General features: G+C 41.4%; 2 protein-coding genes across 11 annotated transcripts in view; both read right to left on the reverse strand.

The window, feature by feature from the left end:
- GRHL1 (grainyhead like transcription factor 1) overlaps positions 1 to 23,054 on the reverse strand; it is a 75,254-nt gene extending 52,200 nt beyond the window's left edge. For 3 of the 7 annotated variants that reach the window (XM_008179885.4, XM_042848717.2, XM_024100550.3), the window contains exons 1-3: positions 9,309 to 9,638; positions 4,474 to 4,660; positions 499 to 569 (exon numbers count right to left, since the gene is read on the reverse strand). In XM_008179885.4, the coding sequence (XP_008178107.1) occupies positions 499 to 569; positions 4,474 to 4,660; positions 9,309 to 9,355 (305 nt within the window). In that variant the 5' untranslated portion in view covers positions 9,356 to 9,638. Of the gene's footprint in view, positions 1 to 498; positions 570 to 4,473; positions 4,661 to 9,308; positions 9,639 to 10,868; positions 11,100 to 22,913 lie in introns of those variants that run through there. The other 4 variants (XM_024100553.3, XM_065587716.1, XM_024100551.3 and 1 more) reach the window with 3 other exon arrangements.
- Positions 22,666 to 27,715, reverse strand: part of TAF1B (TATA-box binding protein associated factor, RNA polymerase I subunit B) — a 55,531-nt gene continuing 50,481 nt past the window's right edge. For 2 of the 4 annotated variants that reach the window (XM_005287733.5, XM_005287734.5), the window contains one exon: positions 22,666 to 23,389. In XM_005287733.5, the coding sequence (XP_005287790.2) occupies positions 23,224 to 23,389 (166 nt within the window). In that variant the 3' untranslated portion in view covers positions 22,666 to 23,223. Of the gene's footprint in view, positions 23,390 to 24,379; positions 26,083 to 27,715 lie in introns of those variants that run through there. The other 2 variants (XM_042848718.2, XM_065587717.1) reach the window with 1 other exon arrangement.

Genomic DNA, 27,715 nt, shown 5'->3' on the forward strand with positions numbered 1-27,715 from the left:
TGTAAGACCTGATCTTGAGGGTAGTTGGAAGATCAGGACCTGCCCATTAAAACTCAATCATGAGCCACCTTGTATAAACCCTGGGGAGTAAACGCTTACCAGCCACCTCCTTATGCCCCTGAAAGGGATATTGTCACTAGTTCACGCATGGGGGAAGAGAGCAGTTCCACTGCATTGCTATTCCCTCTCTTGCACAGAAGGTGGTGGGTGGGCAGGGATGAGAAGTGGATGGAGCCTTGACTTTCTGAGTCAAAATTCAATCTCTAGTTGGTCCTGGGGCACCTCAAGTACCTGCTGTCCCTGACTCCGAAGCCTGTGGTAACGTCACCATCTAACCCTTGGGTTGTTACAAGAGTTGATGGTGCAGAAGAAAGGATTGCAATCTCCATTACAAATGCAGGAGAGCTGCTGCAGGTATGGCAGCAAACTTCATTTAAGCAGCCTTAGCGATATATCAGGATGTCAGTTAAAGCAAAAGTGCACAATAGAATCCAGTACCTTTTGCCATGATCTTGGTCAGGGTGATCGACATCTGGTTTTGCTGTTGAAGTCCTTCTTTCTCTGGGAACCTGGAGGTATAAGACATGAGAGTTTACCTGTTCTTATCCAAACAAGGTTAGCCCATTCTTTCTCCCCCCCCCAGTTTGGAAAGCTAAGTATCACTCTGTTATGCATCAATTATTTAAAGTGCAGTTAACACCTGTAAAGTTCTTTACAATGCCAAAATGTATCATCATCACTGTTGTTTTGAAAAGTCAAGGCTATTCCATACGCTACTAAAAGAATCCCAAACTAATACAACGGAGTGGTACTTTGGAATTAAGATTCCTGCATAGAAAAAACAAGACAAACTGCTTAAACCTTAGGACAGCGACAAGTTTCCAACCTGGCTGGAAAGATCACCATCTCTTATCAAGTGTCAGCAACTGGAATAATGGAATTGGAGGGAAAATAAAGAGTTGTCACTAGTAGCTCTGATAAAGAAAACGAACAGGCTTCAATTTGTCTGGTGACTTTATTACTTAGCTTGATTACTTAGATCAGCTCAACAGCTGGGGAGAGCGACATCCTCAGTCTACCCACAGGGGTTGTCTAGATCAGTTTCTCATTGCCCATTCACACCTTTGCCTCTGCGGACACTTTTGGTTGGATATTTTTTGGGACTAGTCTTGGACTTTCCCTGGGAACTAGAATGAGACCACGAAGTTTAATAATGACAATACTTGGCTTTTATAGAGTCTTTTATATTCACAAAGCAGTATGCAAACATTAGCTAATTCTTACTGTGCCTCTGTAAGGTAGATGATATCCTCATTCTATACATGGGGAAGCAGAGAGAGAGAGAGAGAGAGAGAGAGAGAGAGGCTGATGGCCTGCTCTTCAGTGGATCTGAGCTCCCACAAACACTCACTGACTTCAATTGGAGTTAACACCTTTGAAAATTAGGCCATGAACAATTTGTTCAAGGCCATAGAACAAATCAACAGCAGAACTTGGATGAGTTCCTAACACCCAGTCCCATATCCTGTCCAGTCACACTTTATATTAAAGATATATTTATAGTTACAGGATTAATAGATAGCTATAAGCACATCAGCAGAAGGTACCTATAAACCATGGTTATAAGCAACCTATTGACCTTTAGGACTCTAAAAATGTATTAAAATATCTATTTATGTTAAGGGTATATTTATAAATAGTTTATAAAGGGTGATTTTCTATCGACTAGACTATGATGCTTCTGATGTAAGTCACTGACCAGCTCTCAGTAATGGCTTTTTGTCATCTACTGACTTGGGCTAGATATGAAGCGGCAACCTGGACAAAGAAAAATGCTCCATATTCCACTATTACCCATCATCTGAGCTATCTAGTTCTCCACTTTACAACATTTTACTATTTAAAGATGAAGGCTACTTACAGTCCTAACCTGCAAAACCCCAACCAGTATTTTATAAAGCTGTGGGGGAGATATGATGTACATTAGGGATTAAACTGAGATCTTCTAAAGTCAGGATACTGGTGAACAGGATCAGGGCCGGCTCCAGGCTTTTTGCCGCCCTAAGTGGTGGGGGGAAAAAAAAAAAAGCCGCGATTGCGATTGGCGGCAGCTCCACCGCGCCACTTTCTTCTTTGGAGGCAATTCGACAGCAGGTCCTTCCCTCCGAGAGAGACCAAGGGACCCGCTGCCGAAGAGCCCGACGTGCTGCCTCCTCCCCTTGGCCGCCCCAAGCACCTGCTTGCTGAGCTGGTGCCTGGAGCCGGCCCTGAACAGGATATTTGCATTCAATCTCAGACTAAGGTCACAAGGGACCATAATGATCATTTAGTCTGACCTCCTGCACATTGCAGGCCACCGAACCTCACCCACACAGCCTGGTAATAGACATGCCATGGAGTAGTGTACGGATACTCACTCTATACTATGGTAACACCCTGTTAAAGAGAGATCAGATTACTATATTCTTGTATAATCTGTATACAAAAGCTTACTTTTGTAATTATTTTGTCTCTGATAGTTACATGGCAAAGATTTGTAAGCTTGTTAAAACTTCCTAAATATAGTGTTTAAAAAAAAATACAAATGCAGATCTCTTACTTATTATTTGGCCATTAAATTTTACTTATCCCGAGGTTCCAGGCTACTCTGATAAAACACAAAAGCTACAAGACATTGATAACACATACCATTTAAATGAACAAGAACGAATACATTCATACATTAGAAGGACATAACTCCAGACCTTCCAGCACTGAAACATGCTGCGTAAGCATGATCAGATACTGCACCTTTACCTGACAAATGCAAACTATTTAAATTATATTGGAAACGCCTAATTTTTTGTAATAGTAATTATAGGCTGATGACAGAAAACCCTAGTAGAAACAGTACTTTTCTAAATAGCTTCCAATTAAAACCTTTAAAATCCAGTGGCTTTTAAGTAGCGTAGAGAATGTACGAGAGCATCAGAAGAATGTAGGTCAAGATTTTCTGGAGTGACTAGGGATTTTAGGAACTTCCATTTTTGGGTGCCTAATTTAAGACATATTAAAGGGGCCCAATTTTCAGAGTGCATGTGCTCAGCACTTTCTGAAAATGAATCCCTTTCAAGGTGTCTCAAGTTGGGCACCCAAAAATCACTACTAACTTTGAAACTGTTGCTGTAAGGCGTTCCAAGCCACACTGTCAGGAGTTAGGCTAGTCTTGGCTCAGGGGGGGAAAAAAAAAAAATCTACAAAAACCTTTACAGGTGGCAGCCCCACCAGGCTTTAAATTTTCTGCTCCAGACCTTGGAAGCTCCCATCTGCTCCTTTAACTTAGTCTCAGAAAATGACAGATGAATTCTTCCAACATTTTATACTTTTTTCGCTCGTAAGCTTGCCCTTCCCAAACCTTTCCTACAGTTTATAGACTGCATGAGTAGGGAAGGAAACCCTGAATAAAATACCAATGCACAGCAAATTCTTTGTGCTTCACTAAAAGCTCTTCACTACAGCATCCACCAAATTTCTCTTCCCAGTTTTTCCACATTTAAAAATGGATATAGCAGATTAAAATCCTCTGACAAGAAGGCTTTTTCAGTGGCATAACAAACAAGTACAGAGAGGTATGGCTTTTTAAGGCAGAAAACAAGCTTTCCTACAAGTGTCAGTTATAACTACCTTTACACCAATTATTTTGTCACATGCACTAAGGACTAAACTGAGCTTTGCATTAAAGATTACAAAATACTTCTATATACACATACCATGCAGTTTTATGCAACTATACTGCTTGAAAAATTGGTTAAACTCTTAATAATAGGCATGTACTTTGTATATAACAAGTGTAGTAGTTCTAAAGGCTGGAAAATAGGTTTGTGAGTGTCAATAATTAACAATGTTCTCAGTGCTCTTCCAGACACCAAATGAAGACCATCCCTGTTCTGATCCTGTAAACAGATCAGTGAAAGTAAATGGGATTCAGGAACCTGGCTGTATTAGGCTCTTTAGAAAATCTCAACCTAAATCTTAATAAATAATAATATGAATATTGTGGTAGTGCCCATGAGGCCCAGGGTATCATTGTGCTAGGCACTATACAAACTGAACACAAAGAGTCCCTTGCCCCACAATTTTATATTCATATACATACACTCTCCAGCATTTCAGCTAGTAACTATTAAAAACTGCATCCTGAAAAACATGAGTCAGTAGACTGCACAAGTACCCTGACATATCACAAAAAAAGATTCCAGAATGACTGGTTTCTATTTAGCTTAAAAGAAATCTATTGTCGGAAAATCAAAGTGGTTTTAAATTTTTTCTTTTTTTAAAAAGAGTTAGAACCACCAACTCAGAGTCCTCATTACACTATTAATAGCTACTATGCAAACAGCTACATTACATTCCCTAGCAAATTACTATTTCAGGTGCATTTGCAGGCAAAACAAGTGCACCTTTGGCTGTTAGGTGTTACTGGTGCCAACCTACCTTGTAATAGTCATACAGCAATCCCAGGGCAGCTGCACTGTCTTCATCACCATTGATGCTCATCATGGCTTTGGTGGCTGCTGTAAGGGGATTTTCAAGGAAGGACTTCCAGGCTTCATCTTCACTGGTGTATGGACGCCTCTGGGAGTAGAGAGAGTCATTCTGAAGAACCAACACGGGCCTTTTGCTTTGGTCATAAAAATATGAATCTTTGTTACAATGCATCCAAAAAGTATATAATAAGCATGTTTCACAAACTTTGTAACACTTAAGCATTAGCTATCAGGTTTTTACTATGTTAATATTATGACAATGTGACACAATGGTTAGTCAACAGAAAGACACGGGATACAATTCTCATCTCATGTATGTCGGTGGAAATCAGGAGTAACCTCACTGAACTCAATGGAATTACATCAGTGAGATCACAAAACTACTGAAGATGATAGCTGGCCTGCTAACAAGTATTTGGAATCCAACATAGAACATTAAAAATGTTGTGAATTTATTAGCCTAAGACTCACAATACTATTAGCATATTACTAAACAAAAGAGATATTGTACAGCAATAACTTGCTACTAATTCATTCAAGCTCTCTCTATGCACTATAGAGTCAATGGCTGCATGCTTTGTCATGCAAGACTAGAGAGAGTTTGCATTAACAAATACCACTATCGTTATAAAACAGAGTTAACTCTAGTATCAGTGGGGTAGCCGTGTTAGTCTGAATCTGTAAAAAGTAACAGAGGGTCCTGTGGCACCTTTAAGACTAACAGAAGTATTGGGAGCATAAGCTTTCGTGGGTGAGAACCTCACTTCTTCAGATGCAAGACAGTAGAGTTAACTCTACTTTCCCATGTCTGACAATTCCCTCAGAAGACAACTTACTTAATTCTTGGGGTATATTTGAAAGTTATTAAAAGCTGCTGATTACCTGTATACTATAGATGGAATGTAGCCAAAGGAGACTGTAAATCAACAAGGCAGTCCAATTTTCTGGCAATAGAAGTCAAGTTGTGTATTGTATGTTTACTTTTGAGATAATCTGTGACAATGTCTTGAAAGAGAATCCCAGTGGGCTACCAGGAAAGAAAAAACACCTAAACACAATTCCTCCCCCTCCGCCCCCAAAAAGTGTGGGTATTACCTCCATGAAAAATGATTAGATTTGTTCAAAACATTTTGTTCTTATTGTGAAGGAGAAAACTCCAAGCACTCACATGGGTGGAAATGGGGGGAGATGGTGTTTGCAGCAAAACACAATTTTACCAGCCTAAACAAGTTAACATTTTAAATTCAGTTTTTAAAATATATGCTTCATCCACATTGGCCAGGCAAACAATGTTTAAACCATGTTAGCTTGAACTGGTTTCAAACCAGTTCAGACAGTTCCCCCCATGCTTATTCCCACCCCCAGTGTGCACAGAGGCCTAGCTGATGTTTACTACAGGTTCTTTGTTTTCAAAAGTTGAAACAAGAGACAGATCAATTCTTAAAAAAAAGAACCACCACACAACCACCATCCCTAAGAAATAGGAACATCTTTTTTGTTGAACTTACTCCCAGGACTATTCAAAGATTGAAACATATTAGAATATTGAAGGAATAAAACACTATTGTCAACTTAATAAATGTCCTGCATTTATAACTCCTTTCACCTAGGAAAATTACTAAGTGCTTTGCAAACTATGGATTTGAATCTGTAAACCCTTACTCACCCAAGCGGACTCAGTGACGTCATGGGGATCACTTGCATGATTTAAGGACAACTCATGTGAGTAAGAGTTTGCAAGTTCTGGATGAAGGGGGATTTATACATACACAGAGTGGCTGTGTGTCAGTCTGTAAAATGAGCCACCTCTGGTGTAGAGTGTAGCAAATTAGCACACAGCAAACTGCGCAACAATGGGATGAGTTTGAATTTTCTCCAAGGACACAGGGCAAACACCTATTTTGGAAATGACTAGGAATTTTTAGATGGCCACACAGAGTGGACAGGCCCTCGAATTAAGGTCATAAAAAAAGATTGAACCACCTGTAGTAGCCTGCATGGAACTCATTTTATCTACCTTCTTAAAGTTGAGGGGCTGAGTCAACCTCACTTGGCATTTAAACTTGATGTTCAGACCATAATACCATTCTCTTTCAGCAATGTGAGAAGATTCGTATGGAAGAAAAATTAATCTAAATGCAAAACCATTCAGAACTGAACAAGCACTAAACTGAAATCCAGTAAACTCAGAAACTACGTGTTTTTTTGGTAAGACTTGTCTCTTGTTGCAACACCCAAATAAAATGCACAATTGCCCTAAAGGTAACCTACCTCCTCTAAAAGGAGTGTAGAAAGAATTATCTTTAGAATTATCAACAAAGTGTAGGGTTTGGCAGTAACTCAATCCCTTAACAGGATTACAGGTTCTTTTAAGAAAATGAGAACATATTTATAAAAGACAGTCAAACATGTGTTTTTCTGACGATAGACCTGTGATGAGTTTTAGGTTTCGATATGTATATTGGCCGTGATCTGTGCATAAAGTACTGGATGCGATTAGCAAGTTTTAGAAATAAGTCTTCTATTGTGCATTTAAATACTTGAAAAAAGTTGATTCGTTTTCTGCTTGACCAAATTGAAAATAGTAGGAAAACCTTACAGAATGTGTGTTCTCTGCACTGTAGTGATATTGTGCCAGTACTGATCTCATTTCACACTTATTCCTGCAATTTTTTCCTACTTTTTGTGTGTCCGCGCAATTTGTTCATGCAGTAGAACCTGTTATTTCTGACTTTGCTAATCTGCAAACCCAATAATTCTCTCTCAAAAGAAAAAAAAATCCCATTGTCATAATCCATTTACTAGCTCACACTCAATAGTAGAGTGCTTTTTATTGTTATTTGTCTTACACAGTGTGGGGTTGGTGCTGTAACAAACACAGAGATAAAGACAGTCTGTGCCAATGAGTTTACAGTCCAGAAGACAGAGTGATGTTTAGACATGAGGCTGTTACGTCTCATCTCCCTTAGGGAAACGCTCAACAAAATTCCCTATGATTGAGAGGGCCTTAATGAGGTCTCCCATTTTTAAAGACATTTACTTTTACAAAGTAGCATACAGCCCACTTACTAGAATGACAGTTTATAAAAGACCCAGCCTACAACTGTCCAAGTAAACAAAGCATATTGTAATACATTCAGACTTATATTTGCCAGTTTATCAAGTTGAAAGAAAGAAAGAAAGAAAGAATAGTCATTTGTAATGAGTCTCCAGGTCAAAATTGAGAATTAGCAAGGTTCTCTCTCTCTGTACTTATCTGGCAACCATCACCCTATTTGGCCACCTTGAACAATTTTGAATAATTATTATTATTCATATTATTATAGCACCAAGGAGCCCTCATCATGGACCAGGACCCCATGGTGCTAGGTTCTGTATACACAAACAAGTAGTATGCGATACATACATACACATCTAAATAGCTAATGATAAAGGTTACCAATGTATTTGCAAATCAGTTTGAATTCAACTACTAGCATCCAACACTTTAAGCACAAATATGTTCTAATAGAAACATCTACACTTTGCAGTACTATATTGTGTTGTTTATAAAATATACTGTAAAAAACCCAGACATCTGAACATGAGTTTTTGGTAAATATGAAGTGAAGTCTTACTCCTGTTTAGTAGTTCGATAGTCAAAATCTAGACCCAGTAGTAACTGAATGACTGATAGATCTCAAACCACTAACAAGGACCTCAGAATATTTCACAAAGAAACCCTGTACATATTTGATGATTGACTGATTAGCATTACTGGAACGTGTAACAAACCGCCATACAGAGATTAAGCACCAAATTAGTTTTGGAACGTCTGACATTATACATACATGCACATTTCTCTCTCAGAAAGCAGGAGTATTCCACATGTAATAAGAAGCACTGTTTTAAATATCAAGCATACATTCCAAATTTGAGAGGAGAGATTTAAAGCACACATTCTTATATTTTAAATTTTATAACATGTTCATAACTTTTACAAACTTGAGTTTTTAAAATAGATCTTGGTGGGGAAAAAAGCATTTTAAAAGTAATTTTTAGGTATTGCTCTGTATTCCATGTTCTTGAATAGAAAACAAGCTACATTATCCATGCTGCAAATGCTACAAGAAATCATAGAATCATAGAACTGGAAGGGACCTCGAAAGGTCACTTAGTCCAATCCCCTGCACTTGTGACGGGACTAAAGTATTATCTAGATCTGCCCTGACAGGTGTTTGTCTAACCTGTTCTTAAAAATCTCCAATGATGGAGATTCCACAACTTCTCTAGGCAATTTATTCCAGTGCTTAACCACTCTGACAGTTAGGAAGTTTTTCCTAATGTCCAACCTAAACCTCCCTTGCTGCAATTTAAGACTATTGCTTCTTGTTCTATCCTCAGAGGTTAAGAAAAACAAATTTTCTTCCTCCTCCTTGTAACAATCTTTTACATACGTGAAAACTGTTATGTCCCCTCTCAGGCTTCCCTTTTCCAGACTAAACAAACCCAATTTTTTCAATCCCAAGCAGTTCTGAAGTATTTCTTTGCAACTAAAAACTAATTATTTGTATTTAATCTGTGTATTACACATACAGTAAGGACCAGTCCAAGTGTCTGCCTATATACAATGCTCCACCACAGTACCTGCTTGTACAGAGCAAATAGTGACTGACTTTATAACATACAGGCACAAAGGCAAGGTCTCTGCTCCAAAGAGTTTACAATATAATATTTTGGACTTCTGAAAATGGTAAAGATTGTTAGATTTTCCAACTGACATTGCTAAAAACACCAGATTACCTGGGGAAGTCCATTTTTCCAGTAGCGTGGGTTTCATAAAAATCCATCAGATCTTGGTCCTACAGCATATAAGAAGCTTGTAGTATTTTAAAAGACAGTTTTTACAAATCTGTGCATCAAGGTCTAACACTGCCAAAGGCCAAGCCCAGGAAATCTCTTTAAATTAGAGCAACAATGTTCAAGTCATTAAAAAAACCTAGGTGTGCCTCAAATAACGATGTCCCAGTTAACGCTGATCTCACTTCCCAGCCCTTGTTCTTAAATCTTCAAGAGGAGAAAAAGGCAGCACAGCGCAATTCGGTAAGATCCTGCATTAGAAAAGCCCATCGAAACAAGTGCTGTGGGCGGGGTGAATATCTACAGCCCCCTATGCACTTCTGAAGGCTGAGAGGCTCCTCCTTACAGACACGGACTGATTATTCGCCGCACTCAGCATTTAAAGAGAAGTGGAGGAGGAGGAGGAAGATGGTGACCAACGCCTCAGTACAGGTGTCGAGTTTCAAAGCCGGACTGTCTTCTCGATAGTTTGATTATAACAAAGTGGGGGAAAGAAGAGAGAGAGAGAGATTCCAAAAACAAAGCACTAAACTAAACTTCAGACACGGGATGATCCTGGTGACCATCCGATCCTTACGGATTCTCCCGGCAGCAAGCGGGCCATTCGAGATCCCCTCGCTGCACGCAGACAGGGAAGGGGGTGGATGGGTCCCAAAGATGTAGGCTAAAGCTCGGAGGCCACTACAGAAACCTATGGCCTAAGCCAGAAGTTCTCCTCCCGGGCGGAAGACGTGACGTTAGATTTCCCTCTGCCAGAAATCAACGCCTGACTTGGAGGTTACGGTTACCCGATCCGCGCCCGGGCGAGTGCTTTATTTAAACAGGGGGCAGAACAGGTTCGGAAAATCGACGGGGGGGAATCTCGGCGGATTTAACGCAAGAACTTCGATTTACACCATGCAGCTCAGAGGGGGGAGAGCCTGACCCTGGGTCCATCTGCCGGCCCTACGCGGGACAGAGAGAAACCCGCACGCCCAGAGGCCCCGCACTGCACTGGGAAGGCGGGGTCCGTGGAAGGAGAAAGGAGGGCAGGCGCTAGGCTCTGGCTGAAGTTTCCGTACCTCGCCCCCGGCAGCCGCAGGAAGAGGTGCTCCGGAGTCTGCCAACGTACAAACACACACAGCCCCGCTCGTGGGGGACACCCCAGGGATCTGCTCAGCGCCTCCCTCACCGCCCGCGTCCGGCCGGGCCGCTTGAAAGGAGCGGGGCTATTTCACCAAGGGCCAAGTAGGGTTAGATGCCCGGCTACGGGGCACCCACCCCAAATCCATCAGCAGGGAGAGGCTGACGCTAGTCCCCACTCACTCCAGCGGCTGCTGCCACCCCCTCCTAGGGATCCTGCAGTGCTACACGGACAGCCACCTTCAGCCGCTACTCCCGAGTCTCCTCCCCCAGCGGGACGCAGGAGCCCACAAGACAGGGCGAGGATCCCCAGCCGGTGGAAAGAGACGGGCAGCAGCGCTGGTCGGACCTGCCCAGACTCTCTCCTGCTCGCTCACTTACTTGTCGTAGTCTTGTGTCATGTCTGGCAGCCAGCGGGTGGCAGAACTGGCCCGGCGGGTTGGGACGGTGGCTGGCGGCGGCCCGGGCACTGGGGAGGGGGCTGGAGCCAGAGCAGCGCGCAGCCTGCCGCACAAACGGGTTTTGTCGGCTTTTCTGGCTAGCTTAGGTGGCTCTGGGATCCGCAGGTGGATCGCACCTGTGGGCCGCTTCCCATTGGCTTGCAGAGTTCCCTTGGGGGCGGAGCCTCAGTCGCCCAACTCCCCAGGGAGACGCCTGATTAGGCGGCTCGAGAGAAGGGCGGGGTTTGGCAACATTGCAGCTTCTAAATAGAATCTCGGCCGCCAGAGGCTGAGACTGCGCTTGCTGGGCAGGTGCCGGTTGAGCTCCAGACTGCACCTCCCCTCCACGCCTCCAGCCTCCCCTCCCACCATGGCAGCACCCATGGGACCCTAAATGGCGGCCCACCCCACCACACAGCCCCCTAAAGTTCCTCCCTCCCCAGGGCCGGCTCCAGGGTTTTGGCCGCCCCAAGCAGCCAAAAAAAAAAAAAAGCCGTGATCGCGATCTGCGGCGGCAATTCGGTGGAAGGTCCTTCGCTCGGAGCGGGAGTGAGGGACCATCCGCCGAATTGCCGCCGAATAGCTGGACCTGCTGCCCCTCCCCAGAGTGGCCGCCCCAAGCACCTGCTTGCCAGGCTGGTGCCTGGAGCCGGCCCTGTCCTTTCCCCTTTACCCCAACCTGCTTCTGCTACAGCCTCAGCAGCGACCAGACCCGAGCTGGAGAGAAGCCGATGATGCGGGTCTTGTACCCTTATGTTACAACACAGGTGAAAAGACACCTAAGTATGACAGAAATTGGGAAGTGGAAGAGTCAGTTAGGCAAGCACTGGCTGCTGCAGCACAGGCCTAGGCCTTGTTCCAGTCCCAAGTGGGAATTGGTTATATTAAACTGTAAACTGAGTTATAGTTCCTTATTGTCCACCTTTCCTCTGAACACTGGGATCACTCTTGTTAGAGGGGAATTCTCCTGTGGGCAAGTCACTTTTCCACTGCAAAACACAACCATCTCTTAACTAGAGGCTTGCTTTAGTCCACCTTACTAGCTGCATGTTACAAAGTATAGAAAGTATTTGGGCACACCCCTCTCTCTTACTTGAACAATTTCAGGAGCTTGTTGCCACAATGTTTTCTGAAAATTTCCCACTACAGCACAAGTGTAGCTCAAACCTGGTTTGAACATACTGAGTCTTCTTGTCTTCACTAGAATGTTAAATTGTGTTAACTAACGCACTTCTTAGAACAGGACCTTTTAAACACAACACTAAAGACAAGAACCTTCATGTCAACTGGTAGGGGATAAATCCTGCGAGAAGCCTGTCTACCAGTGAAGACAACTGGAGTAGTGAACACCATCTACACTTTATCAACTCTTGCACTAGAACAAGTAGAGGTAGGTAAATTATGGAAAATATTTTGCGAAAATGCAGCGTAAGTGGATACAAAGCAAGCACTGAAACATCTTTTCTGAGGAAAAAAAAAAGACAGTTATTATTCTGATCTCTACTACTGGTGTCAAATCCAGCATGTTGCCTTAGCCTTCAATGCAGTAATTTCAGATTTACAGTAGTGTAAATGATTTGGGACCAGAACAACCTGTTTCATGGCCTCTCACTCCCTCAAGGGGCAGCGCCCACTTAGCTTGTGTGGGGAGGTAAAATCTCCTCACCCCCTTGAGCAACCCCTTCCAGCAACCCCAGAAATGGTATTGAAGAGCTCTGGAGTGGCAGGTTGATCCAACAGAGGAGTTTTAGAGATGGTATCACTTAATGGCATGTTCCTGGTGGATACTGGTAAGGTGCCCTTTAACATTAGACACTTTGCTGGTATGAAGTTTTGTCAAGCTATACATAAGTATGCATACACATACATGCATCCCCCCACCCCAGCCAAACCCATTCTTATGTCATAAAAGACAAGAGAATATATAGCTCTTTGGGGCAGGGTCTGTCTCTTCTGTGTAGAATGAAGCCCCAAATACAAAGACAGTCCCTGACTCGACGAGGTTCCCAAGGCACTACTGCAATTTCTAATAAATACATTTCTCTCATCGCACATTGGTTCCCATTCTTCCCCCTCGCTCCACCTTAGCCTCATAGTCATTTATTTTTCTGCATTACTTCCATGCATAAAATAAATTAGTCTAGAGAAGATCTAAGAGACAAGAAATGTGTGTGAACTCTGCACATACTGATGAATCATATTGTAACCAAATGCAATTACACACCCCCATCATAGAAGACGGCTAACAGAACTTTTTTGGCACAGAAGAAGGGAAAGTTTAAGACAGAACTAAAACTGCAGCAGTGATAGCTTCAAAGCCTTCTTGGGTTCCACCATTAATGCAAACAACCAAATGTATCTATACATCCAAAAAGGTACAATCACCACCTGATACTGTGTCTACACTGCACACCTTACAGCAGCACAGCCAACAAAATAAAACCACCCCTGTTCTACATTTCTTTCCAAATAGAATGTTTATCAGGTTTTTTATTTTTAAAACTTTAAATAGAAGTTCCTGCCTTTTTAAAGGAACTGCTCTTCTTGCCCAATTGATTCATTGATAACAGTCCACTTTGGCTACATCTACACTTGGAGCCTGGGTCTGATTCCCAGCTCAAACAGACACTGGCACTATTACGCTAGTGCACTAAAAATAGTAGTGTAGCTGCGGGAGCATGGCAGCAGTGGCATGGGCTAGCTATCCCAAGTACATATCCATGAGGTCCAGGCAGGTTATACTCGCAATGGCTAGCCCTTGCTGCCACTGCTTCTGCTACCGCAGCTACACTAATATTTTTAAGCACGCTTGTTCAGTCAGAGCTAGCACAAGTATGTCTACTGGAGCTGGGAATCACACCACTAGCTCCAAGTATAGACATAACCTTAGTGATATTGCAATAATTTCAATGGTGAGGAGATATAATGGTATAAACCTGCCAGTCACAACCTAGATTTTGTAATACCATTGTAAATACATCTCTGATGTCACTAACACGACTGCATAAATCACTGAATGCAACAGGCCCAAGGGGATGTTAGCAATGGGGTTACATTGTGGAGACATGGTCCTGATTCTCTACTATCTTGCATCTTGTAGAGTCATTTACACTTGTGCAAAGTGGAGTATAGTTGTACCACTCTGACTGCGTAGCATTTTGAAAGGAGACTCTCTGCCCTGTGTTGATTGGCTGTTTGCTCCACCCCCCTCCCTCACACAGTCCCTGCACCTCAGCCGCATTCCACTCTTGCCCCATATACCTTCTTTACTTCCTCCCCTCTCTGTTTTCCCCCGCCCTGTCCCTTTCACCCCCCCCGCTTCACTTTTCCCTTCTGTTTAGAAAATCCCCTCTTAACTGAACCCCTCCAAAAGGAAAAACATAAAAGTAAAATTGTGGAATTTACTTGCCATTTGCTGCCATCACACTGATCACCCAGTGTGTGTCTTGCCTATTTAGATTATAAGCTCTTTTGGGTAGGGAATGTCTACAAATGTGTTTGTACAGTGCCTACCACAATGCGGCACTACCCTAATGATAAAAAAAATAATAAAATGTTATACTAACTCTGAAAAGGTGTCAATGCCTCCACAAGGTACAAGGCAGTGGAGAGTCAAGCCCAAGGTGCTTTATAATATAAAATCTGTATGACGACAAAGTCCCTGCCCATAGGACAGATCCCATGTTAGGGGTTAGCAATGTAGGTGTCTACAAAAAGTGCTAAATTTCCCCCAAACTACTTTACAGAAAACAGGAAGGATTTCAGCACTCTGTACAGTTTGTCTCCCTAACTCTTTAGCAAAAGCTTCCTTCCCCTTCTGCAACAGGTTCCCTGTGGCCCCTGGAACATGGGGCATGGGTTTGGAAAAGGGAGGAGACCCTGAGTTTGGATCCCAATTCCCCTCATAGCTAACCCCAAGACAGAGGATTAGAAAGGAGGGAGAAGTGCCCAAGAGCTGAAGTTCCTGCAAAACTGGGAAATAAGTGAGGGCAAAGAGAGAAAGGAGGAGGATTAAATGAAAAGTCAGAGAAGGAGACTCAGGGAATGTGGAGAGGGCAGTTGGGATGGGAGAGAGAGAGCACCTGGGGTAAGAAAGAGAGAGAAGAAAATAATTAAGAGGGAAGAGATGACAAATGTGGGTAAAAAAGAAAATAAAGGGAAAATATAGAAAGTATGAAGAAAGAATGGGAAAGTAGTAGAACAACAAGTTTTCTTTTCACTTCATTTATATCTCTCCATGCTAAACTATGTTTTATAGGCATCCTTTAAGGAGCTGATTGGTTATTTTAAATAAGTATTTACACACCCACAGCTGAAATAGTTGCCATTTTTTTCCAGACTGAGTCAGAGGCTAGGAGGCCAGGCTCCGCCAGTCTAAATTAGACACGATACCGAAAAGGGGTATAATACAAAGTCATCTGATATTCATTTGGCTCACATTTTATATATTATTTTTTGTTAATTCAACTGAGCTCTGTATACAGGAAAGAATTTGGCACATACTGGAAAGAATCTGGCACACTAACCACTAGGCAGTCCTATTTGCAGTCCCTTTAAACACTCTTCCTATCCACGCATAAAAGTGCTCCCACCTTTGCATTGGTGTTTCAACTGAACTTAGGATGAGACTTGCTTTGTGCAAATCTAACTACCACATGGTCCTCTACTGTTTCAGTATGGATGGAGATTGTATCATTGGGGCTGCTCCATCAGCTGTCTTTTCACAGCATCCTAGTCACTATTTAGTGTTCCTGCCTAATCACCTCCCACGGCTGAGTTGGCCAGAGGCCACTTACCTGTACAGACAGTGCTGCACACTACAGATCTCAGTTGCAAGTCATTTTCACGGTGAACAATTTTTACCACAATCTTATATTGAGATGGCTCATCTTATTAGGCTGATGCTCAGGCACTGGTGTCAATCTGGGGAGAGGAGATTGAGAGCCAGTTGAACAAAATAATGCTCAATACTCTGGAATGTGACCATTTAGCCAAGCAACAGGCAGAAATGGGCACCATCAGGAGCATCAAGCCATGCTGTAAGAAGACAAAAAGGGTCTGGATTTCATGACCTCAAGGTCCCCTCCAGACCTACATTTCTATGATTTTATGATTCTATGAAAAGGACCTGAAGTCCAGCTCATGATTATAATCATCAATCAGGACGGGAGTGAGTAATTTAGCCACTGTTTGAGATGCTGGGTGAAATCCCAGGATCCACCTCTCCATTCAGCCAGATATCCTACTACAGTGGTTCTCAACCAGAGGTCCAGGGCACCTTAGGGGGCCACAAACAGGTTTCATAGGGTTCACCAAGCAGGGCCAGCACTAGACTCACTGGGGCCCTCAGCAAAAAGCTGAAGTCCCACTACATGGGGCTGCAGCCCAGGGCCATGAGCTCGCCACATGGGGCTGAAGCCAAAGGCTGAGCAATGTAGCTTTGGGGGGGGGGGGACCCTGTGGCATGGGGTCCCAAACAATTGCCCTGTTTACTACCCCCTAACGCCGGCCCAGGCTTTTATATGCAGAAAACCAGTTGTTGTGGCACAGATAGGCTGTGGAGTTTTTATAGCATGCTGGGGAGGGGGGGGGGGGGTTCCAGAAAGAAAAAGGTTGAGAACCCCTGTCCTACTAGATGCCATGGAAACACCTTGTGGTCTGATCAGTAGGGATGGGCAGCCCAGGTGGATGACAAGCCAGAATAGATTATGCCCCTTAAACTGCTGCATTCGCAGGATTTCCAGACAGATCCAAAATTCTAGCTGCAAACTGCACAGACCCACAATCCTGCCCATGGCAGCTGAGCGGGTTTAACAGGAGAAAGAACCGGGGGCTGAGCGGTTATATAGCGTTTTGATTTCTCATATACAGCTGGGAGCTGATTTTTCATATTTGGGGGCAGGGGAAGAGTTTTCTTGGTTCTTATGAATGTTGCCATTAGCATCTGTAGCAAGGACCCACTACCGGGTCATGACAAAAGCACTGACCTATCCTCTACTCTACTAGCCTCACTCTACTTCTTATTTCTTTCTACCTCTCATTAGTGCAGTGGGAAGAGCTGGTTCCTGCACACCTGTTTCAATTTTCAGAGTCTTGCATCTCCTTCAGCTCTTCTTTCTGGCTGCATGGCCAGTGTTCCAAGTCAGGGCAGAAGTGCTGAACTTAACATACAGAATGGCTGGCTGAGCTATGTCACATGTCCAGTCTCAGAATGGTGGACAAATGAGGGGTGGAGGAAAATCAGAAAATAACAGAGCAGCTGAAACAGGAGAAAACAGGAGAGTTCTATTGGAAGAAATTCCCCATAGGGTACTATGGCCAATGCACAAGTTACATTTCATCTGTTGGCCCACATACCAGCCTACTCACCTAGATAGTACATATGACTCTTACCTACCTGAAAACACATTTCATTTGGTCTTGAAACGAAAGATGCATAAAAAGCAGTCCTAAATAAATTCCTTCTGTCTCACTAATGTTTTTAAAGCAGAACAAGACACATGTGATAATCAAGCTGATGGGTGGCTCACTCAAGCCAAGAGTGGTAGGAAAAAAGACAACAAGCTAAGTGAGATATCTAATAATTCCAGGCCTTAAATTGCCCCCGTTACTCCAGTTAGTCTATGGATCTCCACAAGTACTGCCCTCCACCAAATCACCACTATTACTGGAGATGCCTCACAAGTACCTTTTGGGAGCTTCAGCAGAAACCTTATTTGCCAAGCAAGGAAACAACAGAGTTTATTCAGACTTCCATTTTGAGAGTGGGATTTACAGAACTCTTCCAGGGGATTAAGGGAGTTTGATTTATTCTCAAATTATGCCAGAAGGTTTTCCAAAATCTCCCACAAGCCACTGCTTTAGGAAGCTGTGCTGCGGACTGTGGGCTACAAACAATGCCACTACAACTGTGAACACCTCGGATGGTAGACAACAAACCTGAACCCGCCTGGCTTGCCTTCACACTGTACCACTGATACATACACTGGTGCTAACCCACCAGTTAAATGCCCTACTGTAGACCACGTTAGAGGCAGAAGAGAATGGAGTCAATTTTTATATGACTATATTTGGAGAACGGTAAAAGTTTTTTTAAAGTTCAATTAATAAATTGTTTTCAATGGGTTTGTGTAACTAAATGACTATTAGTTTAACATTGTCAAGTGTTTGAACTGAATAGGAGTACTTGTGGCACCTTAGAGACTAACAAATTTATTAGGAGCATAAGTTTTCGTGGGCTACAGCCCACTTCTTCGGATGCATATAGAATGGAATGAGGAGATATATATACACACATACAGAGAGCATGAACAGGTGGGAGTTGTCTTACCTCTCAGAGTTGATAAGACAACTCCCACCTGTTCATGCTCTCTGTATGTGTGTATATATATCTCAATATATGTTCCATTCTATATGCATCCGAAGAAGTGGGCTGTAGCCCACGAAAGCTTATGCTCTAATAAATTTGTTAGTCTCTAAGGTGCCACAAGTACTCCTGTTCTTTTTGCGGATACAGACTAACACGGCTGCTACTCTGAAACCTGTTTGAACTGAGACAGGCAATTAAGTGGAGGTACGATTCAAATTTTCTCAAATTCCTTTGAGAGTCATAAGGTTCCATTCAAAAATAAAAAATTTCCTATTATATAATGTTTGCAAGTAAATCTTGATAGAGGCTCAGACAGGGTAACACTTTGTGTATTCATTTGCTCTTTCTTTCTTAGTTAAGTCAACAGAAGGGCAAGTTGAGTTCTGTGAATTCTTCTAAGTCATGAGGTTATATTTGCGTTCCTGGAGCTGGAAACATGCATTAATATACAACAATACACAAAGCCAAGGCATACATATGTTCCACAGGGGAAGAGGAAATAAGTTTTAAAGTACTCACAATCTCATGCAGATCGATAATTAATAACTTTACATTGTGAAAGACTTAAAGTTGCTAAATACTTCAGTGCATTTTAATCTTTGCACTGTAAAATGATTATTCATCTTTTAATGATAAAGGTCAAAAGCAGGTATCAATTATTTTCATTTGTATAATTTCCCCTTTTCAAGTACCTAAAGTAAAGAGCAGAGCAAGAAATGTTGACTTTCCTTGAATGTTGTTAGCAAATGATTATAAAAAGAAGATGTAACAAAAACAGAGAGAATAAGTAGTTAAAGCTGCTGGGCTGAGGTGGACACCCTAGCCTTGGGCTATCCAGCCCCAGTTGTCTGCTTAAGAAATGTGGCTCCACCTCAGCGCAGTGTTGAGTGGACTCAAAGTAGTTGTGTCCCAAGAGAGCACAACTACACTTGAGTGAAGATTAAGTCACCCTGTGGTTCATCAGCTTGTTGATGAATTAAACTGGATGGTACCGACATCAAGCACATTAGAGGCACACCCTTTACTTTTAAATCTGACTCTTACCCTCTGTGTCCAGGAGGCACAAACTGCTTGGTGATGAATTGCAAGCTTTATTCCTGTTTATTAAAGCACAACTTTAATTTATTCCAACATCTAAGGGCGCATTGTTACATTCGTAGATTGAGTATGCACATAGTATTTTTACCACTACAGTAGTTTTAAAAGAAAGCTGTGTCTGTAATTAAGCATATGTAGTCTTTCAAATGAAGTTAAATACAGCCTTTTGAATTACTTTAAAAACTATGACTGTATATAGTAAGGTGTCTTTTAGTAGTGAACTTGAAACAAATGATAAATACTATACATTTCCACTAATAAAAGGATAAGTAGTTTACAATTAAGGCAGTGTATAAAAGGAGAAGGTCTTTCAAACTTTTTAAAAAAGTGACAAGGACACTTACATTATTCTTTAACAAGAATTTAACTGCTGATGAAAATAGAAACTGGGGCTGCCTATTGCATAACCACATCAGATATTTCTTCCAAAAGGCCTAAAAACTCTAGGAAGGGTCAACATAGATAACAAATCTTAAAATCTAAACAAAAAGTGGAGCACTAAAAACACATCCATGAAATTTATCTCTGAGTCAATTTACATATAAAATCATCAGGATTGGGTCTCTCTCTTCATACCTGTCTGACGTGCCCAGTACAATTTCTATTTAGATCTTAGATATGCCTAAGGCACCTAAGCACTGTACAAGCGCTATGAATCATTGAGTATGAATGAACACAAGTCACATCTCAATCTCCTCCCTCCCCCTCAACACACACTTGTTTTTGTTGTTGTTGGCACTAGATAATCTCCCTAGTATCAGAGCATGTCACAATCTCAAGCCCACTACTCTGACTCCCTGTTTGTTTTAAGACTACCCTAAGTTTCAGATTTTTGTTTCCAGGTAGCAGAATATCTCATTCACTGACCTTCTGCTCAGTTTTGAATGAATCTCCACTTGGTGTGTAAGACTTTCCAGGTGCTTTCTGTAACCTATCTCTGACTTCCTAACCATTTCTGGGCTCCTCTCCCTGTGATCTTGACAATTTGAGTGTTGCTTCTTCACTTGGTTCCAGATGGTTAGGGCAGTACATCTCCATTTCCAAAACCCATTCTCAGTCTTCAGATTTCAACTTTATAATTTTATTTAAACTATGACTGATCATAAAAACCCTTTCAGAAGGGACCTGATCATCATATCTAGAGAGGACCCACTGCACTGGCCACCTTCTGGGATTACCTCACCACAGCAACCTGGCTCCTTGCTCATGAGAGAAGTTGGAAGCTCTTTAAGATTATGTATATACAGTAACTAGATACCTGTGGCTGGCTCAGGCTGCAGGGCTGTTTCATTGCTGTGTAGACTTCTGGGCTCAGGTTGGCTCCCAGGCTGTAGGATCCTGTGGGGTGGGAGGATCCCAGAGCTCGGGGCTCCAGTCTACACAGCAATGAAAACAACACCGCAGCCCGAGCCCCACAAGCCCAAGTCGGCTGGCACAGGCCAGCTGCAGGTTTTTCTTTGCTGTGTAGACAAACCCTGAGAGCCCTCCCCCACCCCCAGATGGGACATGCTGTCCATGGTAATCATTTTAGATGTCAGCTAATTTTAGTATAATTGAATTTAGTAACATTTGTGCTCCCTATTGGGGTTGGAGGTACTGGCATTTATTAATTTTAGCTGAGAGACCAAAGAATGGTGTTAGGCAACCATTTATCTGACACAAAGATTCCAGCCTACATGGTATTTACTCCTTACTCCTGTTCAAATGTATGTAAGCCCATTAGAAGGCACAATGTGAAAACATGGGCTATGATAAGGGCCCTACCAAATTCATGACCATGAAAAACACATCACGGACTAGAAAAACTGGTCTCCCACCATGAAATCTGGTCTTGTGTGCTTTTACCCTATATTATACAGATTTCACAGAGGAGACAAGCGTTTCTCAAATTGGGGGTCCTGACCCAAAAGGAAGCAGGGGGAACGCAGGGTTATTTTAGGGGGGTTGCGGTATTACTACTAGCAATGTAAAAGTTTACCAGGTTAACCGATAAAATTGATGCTTATTGGTTTCTGTTAGTGATTAAACTCTGCTTGTGGTCCTGGCTGCCGGCCCCGAGTGCCCCCAGGGTCCTGGCTGCCAGCCCTCCACCCGGCATCCTGGTGTGCCCAGGGCTCTGCTGCTGCTCTGCGCAGAGCCCTGAGCATGGGGCCAGCAGTGGAAACCCACCTAAAATGTGGGGGTATTGCAGCACCCCCCGCATCTCTGTTTAAATGTTTAACTGTGTAACAGATAGAATTTTAATCAGTTACACGGTTATTGCTTTTACATCCCTAATTACCACCCTTATTTCTGCTCTGCCTTCAGAGCTGGGTGGCCAGATGCCCGGCTCTGAAGGCGGCACAAGCACAGAAGTAAAGCTGGCAGTACCATACCATGCCACCCTTACTTCTGCGCTGCTGCCTTAGGAGCTGGGAAGCTAGAATGGTGCTTGCTGACTAAGGGCCCAACCCTGCAGACAGCAGCGAAGAAGGGTGTATATACCATACCATACCATACCATACCATAGCATCCTTACTTCTGCGCTGCTGCTGGCGGCAGTTCTGCCTTCAGAGCGGGGTTCCCAGCTTGCAGCCACCACTCTCCAGCTGCCCAGCTCTGAAGGCAGTGCCGCCGCCAGCAGCAGCGCAGAAGTAAAGGTAGCAGTACCGCAACACCTCCTCTTGCAACCCTCCCACAACTCCTGTTTGTGTCAGGACCCTTACAACACCATGACATTTACGATTTTTAAAATCCTATGATTTTGAAATTGACCAAAATGGACCATGAATTTGGTAGGGCCCTAGCTATGATGGTGTTGGCATCCACCTTTCTCTCCATCTTGTCTGTTCTGGCTGGTGTCGTTGAGCAACTTACTCAGTGCATGAAGAATAAAGCTAGGACTTGGACAGCTATCAGATGGCTGAGACTTAACACATCATCAGGTGACAAGTGGAATAATTTAATTATGATCACTGTCAGTAAGCCTTGCAGAAGAAAGATGGAGAGAAACCCAGGAAAGGGAGGGAGGAGTTCCAGGTGTTAAAGGGGAAGCACAGAAGAAACCATGAGGCTGGAGTGGGAGAAGGATATAAAATAATAGCTAGGTAAGAAGCTTGGGCATAGCGAAGGGTGAGGAGGAGAATAGGAAGAGAAGAAATGTAAAGAGGCCAAGAAAGAATATTGCAAGGTTTCTTCCAATCAATCTGATGTTTCAGAATAGTGAGTTGCAACCCAAATGTAAGATCACCGCAATAAAACCCTCTGTTAAACACCTCTTTTCCCACAGTTGTTCTTTAGCAGTTTTTTTATTTCAAATGTAAAAAAATAGTTCTTTTGAGAAATAGGTAACGTTTGCTCTCATACAAGTTAAAAAACCCCAACAAGATACAGACTACTTTGAAATGCAAATCCTTCAGTAAAATGAACAATTAATATAATCTAGAGGACTATTTGCTGTACTTTGCACTCAAGACACATGCAAGTATGTATGTATGACAAAAAACTACTATAATAAACTTATAATAAACTTCCCATTACCTTTAATACAAGTGGATGTAAACTTTGGTAAGCAGTTGCTTCAGTAACTCTTCCCTCATGTAGTTTCCCATTGTTCTTTGTAATGTAGATACATTGAAACCATGAATTGGCAGTGAGACCGGCAGTGGCAGATCCACCCATACAGCATCACGCTGAGATCAAGTGGAGCTTTGTGCAGGTGTAAGGGTCTGTATGTATGGATCCAGTTGCAGGACTGGGGCCATAGTTCTTAACTTTTTCATTTACCATCTGGTAGTTCTGTGATCTTTAGGACTTTCCATTTTCTTGGACATGAATATTTTGTTTTGTGTTACTTTCTGTGGAGTTTTGTTTTAAACAGTTTGTGTTCTATTAAACACACCTCTTCATGGATGAGAGAGGCTGGTACCCTTAGGAGGAAGGAGAACAGGTTTAACACAAACTGGTAGCTCTGAGGAAAGTCTGATTCTTTATAGTGTGTCAGGTGCCCACATATCCTACAAAAAAAAAAAAAAAACAACACACACACACACACAAACAAAAAATAGGTTAAGTATGTCCTGAATCACGAATTTATCTTGTTGACATTCAAACATACTCGAGTTTTCCTCTAATTTGAGTGTTTTTTATTATATCATAAGTACCATTATTGATCTATGGCTTCAATCTATGGACCCACTCAGAGTCTCAATGGAGTATTTCTTTGCAAGACTGGGGCCACAAACAGATTAGGCTAGGTCTTAGTTCTAGAGACAGGTAAGAATGGTGTGCTGTCCATGTTTCCCAAAACCAGGTACACATTGGTCTTAACTAAAACCCTATATTTTCCATGATTCCGCCCTACAGATTGAGACAATTTGGCTGTCAAATCTAAGATGTCACTTAAGAAAATTATTCCTCTCCCTTCCCACCTCCCCCGCTTAAGAGGAGCAAAACCTTTTAAATGTGAACAGAATGTATCAGGTGCGGTCATGTTTTCCAGAGTCTGCAGACTGCCTGGAACAATAGCTCCAAGGGGTGTGACTTGCTCTTATTCATCATAACTGATGTAATTCTGAGCCTACTGATGACAATTTAAATGTCAGCATTATTAACTATTTCACTACTATTCATTTTTTAGCAGAAACATTCAGCTAGTGCACTTATTCCATTGGCCATAGCTGAGGTGGTTACTATAGAGGATACTGGACCAAGCTTTCTGCTGTCAAATGTTGCTGGAGTGGAGAACTGTGTTTCAGCCTCAAAAAAAGTCAAGCCATCTCTGTCCACACTGACTGGACCTTTACTGTACATTGCAGTTTACCTTTAAATAAATTTTCCTTAAAACACTTCTTCCTGGAATCAATATTTTATAATAGCTTACTACTATATGTATGGTTACTTAAAACAAATCTCCACTGATATTTTTAGCACTTCTTTTTGTTTTTAGGAAGTATTAGCCTCTTGTGTTTGAAATAGCAAGATTTTAAAATCAGGATTACATGGCATTTGAATTTTGGGAGGTTGGTACTTTATTCAAATTAATTTTACAGTGGTGCACAATTTTATTGTAATTCAGTGTTCAAGAATAAAAATATTTGAAAGGGAGAAACATACAAAGGACTAGAAAAGGTTGACAGTGATGATTAAAAAAAAATCCAAATTTGCATTTAGGAACTTGTAAGAGATCAAAACATCATGTTTATGCACATCAATGGAGCTGAAAGAAAGATACTCAGGCATTTTTTATGTGGCTAACTATTGGAAACACAATGGCCCATGAAGTAACACTTCTTTTCAAAGTGTTCTGCTCTCTCAAAATATATTTTGTCAACCAAAACTAATGATCTGATACAAACAGGTTAACGTGGCATTGCAGGGCTCCTATTTGATTTTAATGGGAGTGAGGGTTTTCATACAGACATCAAATACACAGAATTTGCATTTTCTTTCTCAAAGGCATTTTTCTTACTATCTACTCCAAGAATAGCTTAAAGGAGCTAAGATGTCTGGACCCTGTGCTTTTTAAATTCCCAGACAAAAAATTACATTAAAATGAAGCGTACGTATAAAAGAAATTAGAGTAAAATTCATTAAAGGGATCTTATAATTATCTTCAAAACTATGTGTTATAAACACAAGAAACTCACAGTTAAGGTAAGCTTTAAAAGTCCAAACATTTTAACATATGGAAATTCAAAGCAACCTTAACTATGCTCTGTAGTGAGGCCATGAAATAGCCATATGCATAAAGCATTTCAGTAGTCCCAGATAAACTGATTTTTAAAGAAACATTTTTGGGGTTTGTTTTTAGCTCTATGGCATCTCCATTGCACAAAATCTCATAGCTGAGGGAATGAATGCTCTTTTCGCATTTTCAAAAGATTAAACAAATGGTCATATTTGTAACTACATTAACTACTTGCACTATAGATGATACAATGGGAAATCTAAAGGATAAGAATTTAAACTCAATTCTTGATTTCTGATGGCTATGACTATTTGCATTTCATATTATGTTCTACTGTACTACATATGTAAATACATGCTTAAATACAAAATTTGCATGAAGAGAGATTGTTCATGCAAACATACATAAAAAACCACTTATCCAATGTGTATCAGATTTATGCATATGAGTAAAGAGGATTCTTCTCTCACCCTCTGTTAAAAAGTTTCTTGTTCAAACAAGAGAATGAACCTACAGAACAAAAGCTCTTGTGATATGACACTATGTTTACATTATTCCAACCCACTTCTGTCTTGGTGAATGCATAAAAGGCAAAGTGAAAAGGAAAAAAGGTAGACGAATAATAAGCAAGTACACTGAAAAGGCAACAAAGTGTGCACACACTTTAGACTCGGTCATTTTCAAAAACAGATTAAATAAATTAAACTTGAAATAATATAGCTGGTATTGTAGTGTTTGTTTTCTTAAATGTGATATTTTATAGTAAATAAAATCTTAAGGCTTGGGTATACAATATATTGGCATGAAATGCAACGAGACTGAATTCAGATATCCCAATCTTCCTTCTCACAAAAGACAGCAGAAACCCATTATTGCAGTGTGAATCCAAGATGATCTTTAATCTCAGTGTCCTTTCCTCACCCCCAACCTAATCCACTGGCTGAACAGTAGCTGGGTTTGCTTTTCATGGCATGACCCAGTGGCAGAACAGTAAACTGGCCTTAGGCCAGGCCACCTTGTCTAAAAAAAAAAAAATCAAGATTTTGGAGACTAGATAGACACACCATTTGAAATGTAAACTCCTCTTCCAGTCCCGCAAGAGGCAAATGCTATTGAACTCTTACATTCTCCTGAGTAGTCTTCTGCAGTCAGATGAAAGTTGGCCATCTTTTAATCCACTTAATGTCTGCCATGTTAATTTTATATTGTTCTAGTTTCTTAATCAAAATATTTTGTGATACTAAATCAAACGCCTTACAGAAGTCTAAGTATATTACATCAACACTATTATCTTTATCAACCATACTGTAATCCCATAAAAAATATATATCATGTTAGTTTGACAGCATCTATTGCATACAACAGTATGACTTTTCCGACCCAAGACCTATATATATATATATGGGCTGTCAAAGTGATTAAAAAAAATTTAATCGCGATTAAACACGCAATTAAAAAAATTGTGATTAATTGCGTTGTTAAATAATAATGGAATACCATTTATTTAAATATTTTTGGATGTTTTCTACATTTTCAAATATATTGATTTCAATTACAATACAGAATACGAAGTGTATAGTGCTCACTTTATATTTATTTTTTATTACAAATATTTGCACTGTGAAAAAAATAAATAATATTTTTCACTTCACCTCATACAAATACTGTAGTGCAATCTCTTTATCATGAAAGTTGAACTTACAAATGTAGAATTATGTACAAAAAATAACTGCACTGAAAAATAAAACAATGTAAAACTTTAGAGCCTACAAGTCCACTCTGTCTGAGCGATCGGCTGAAGTAGGACTAACAAACTTGGTTACAATTTGCAGGAGAGAATGCTGCCCATTTCATGTTTACAATGTCACCTGAAAGTGAGAACAGGCATTTGCATGGCACTGTTGTAGCCGGCGTCACAAGATATTCACGTGCCAGATGCGCTAAAGATTCATATGTCCCTTCAACTTCAACCACCATTCCAGAGGACATGTGTCCATGCTGATGATGTGTTCTGCTCGAAAATGATCCAAAGCAGAACGGACCGATTCATGTTCATTTTCATCATCTGAGTCAGATGCTACCAGCAGAAGGTTGATTTTCTTTTTTGTTGGTATGGGTTCTGTAGTTTCCGCATCTGAGTGTTGCTCTTTTAAGACTTCTGAAAGCATGAGCCATACCTCGTACATCTCACATTTTGGAAGGCACTTCTGATTCTTAAACCTTGGGTCAAGTGCTGTAGCTATTTTTAGAAATCTCACATTGGTATCTTCTTTGCGTTTTGTCTGCTACGAAGTGTTCTTAAAACAAACATGTGCTGGGTCATCATCCGAGACTGCTATAACATGAAATATATGGCAGAATGCAGGTAAAACAGAGCCAAAGACATACAGTTCTCCCCCAAGGAGTTCAGTCACAAATTTAATTAACGCATTATTTTTTAACAAGCATCATCAGCATGGAAGCATGTCTTCTGGAATGGTGGCTGAAGCATGAAGGGCCATACGAATTTTTTTGAGAGCAGTTATGTAACAAAACAACAAAAATATCGACATTTTTAAGTTGAACTTTCATGATAAAGAGATTGCACTACACTACTTGTATGAGGTGAATTGAAAAATACTATTTCTTTTATCAATTTTACAGTGCAAATATT

This window comes from Chrysemys picta, chromosome 3 (assembly GCF_011386835.1).
Source record: "Chrysemys picta bellii isolate R12L10 chromosome 3, ASM1138683v2, whole genome shotgun sequence".
Taxonomy (NCBI): Eukaryota; Metazoa; Chordata; order Testudines; family Emydidae; genus Chrysemys; species Chrysemys picta.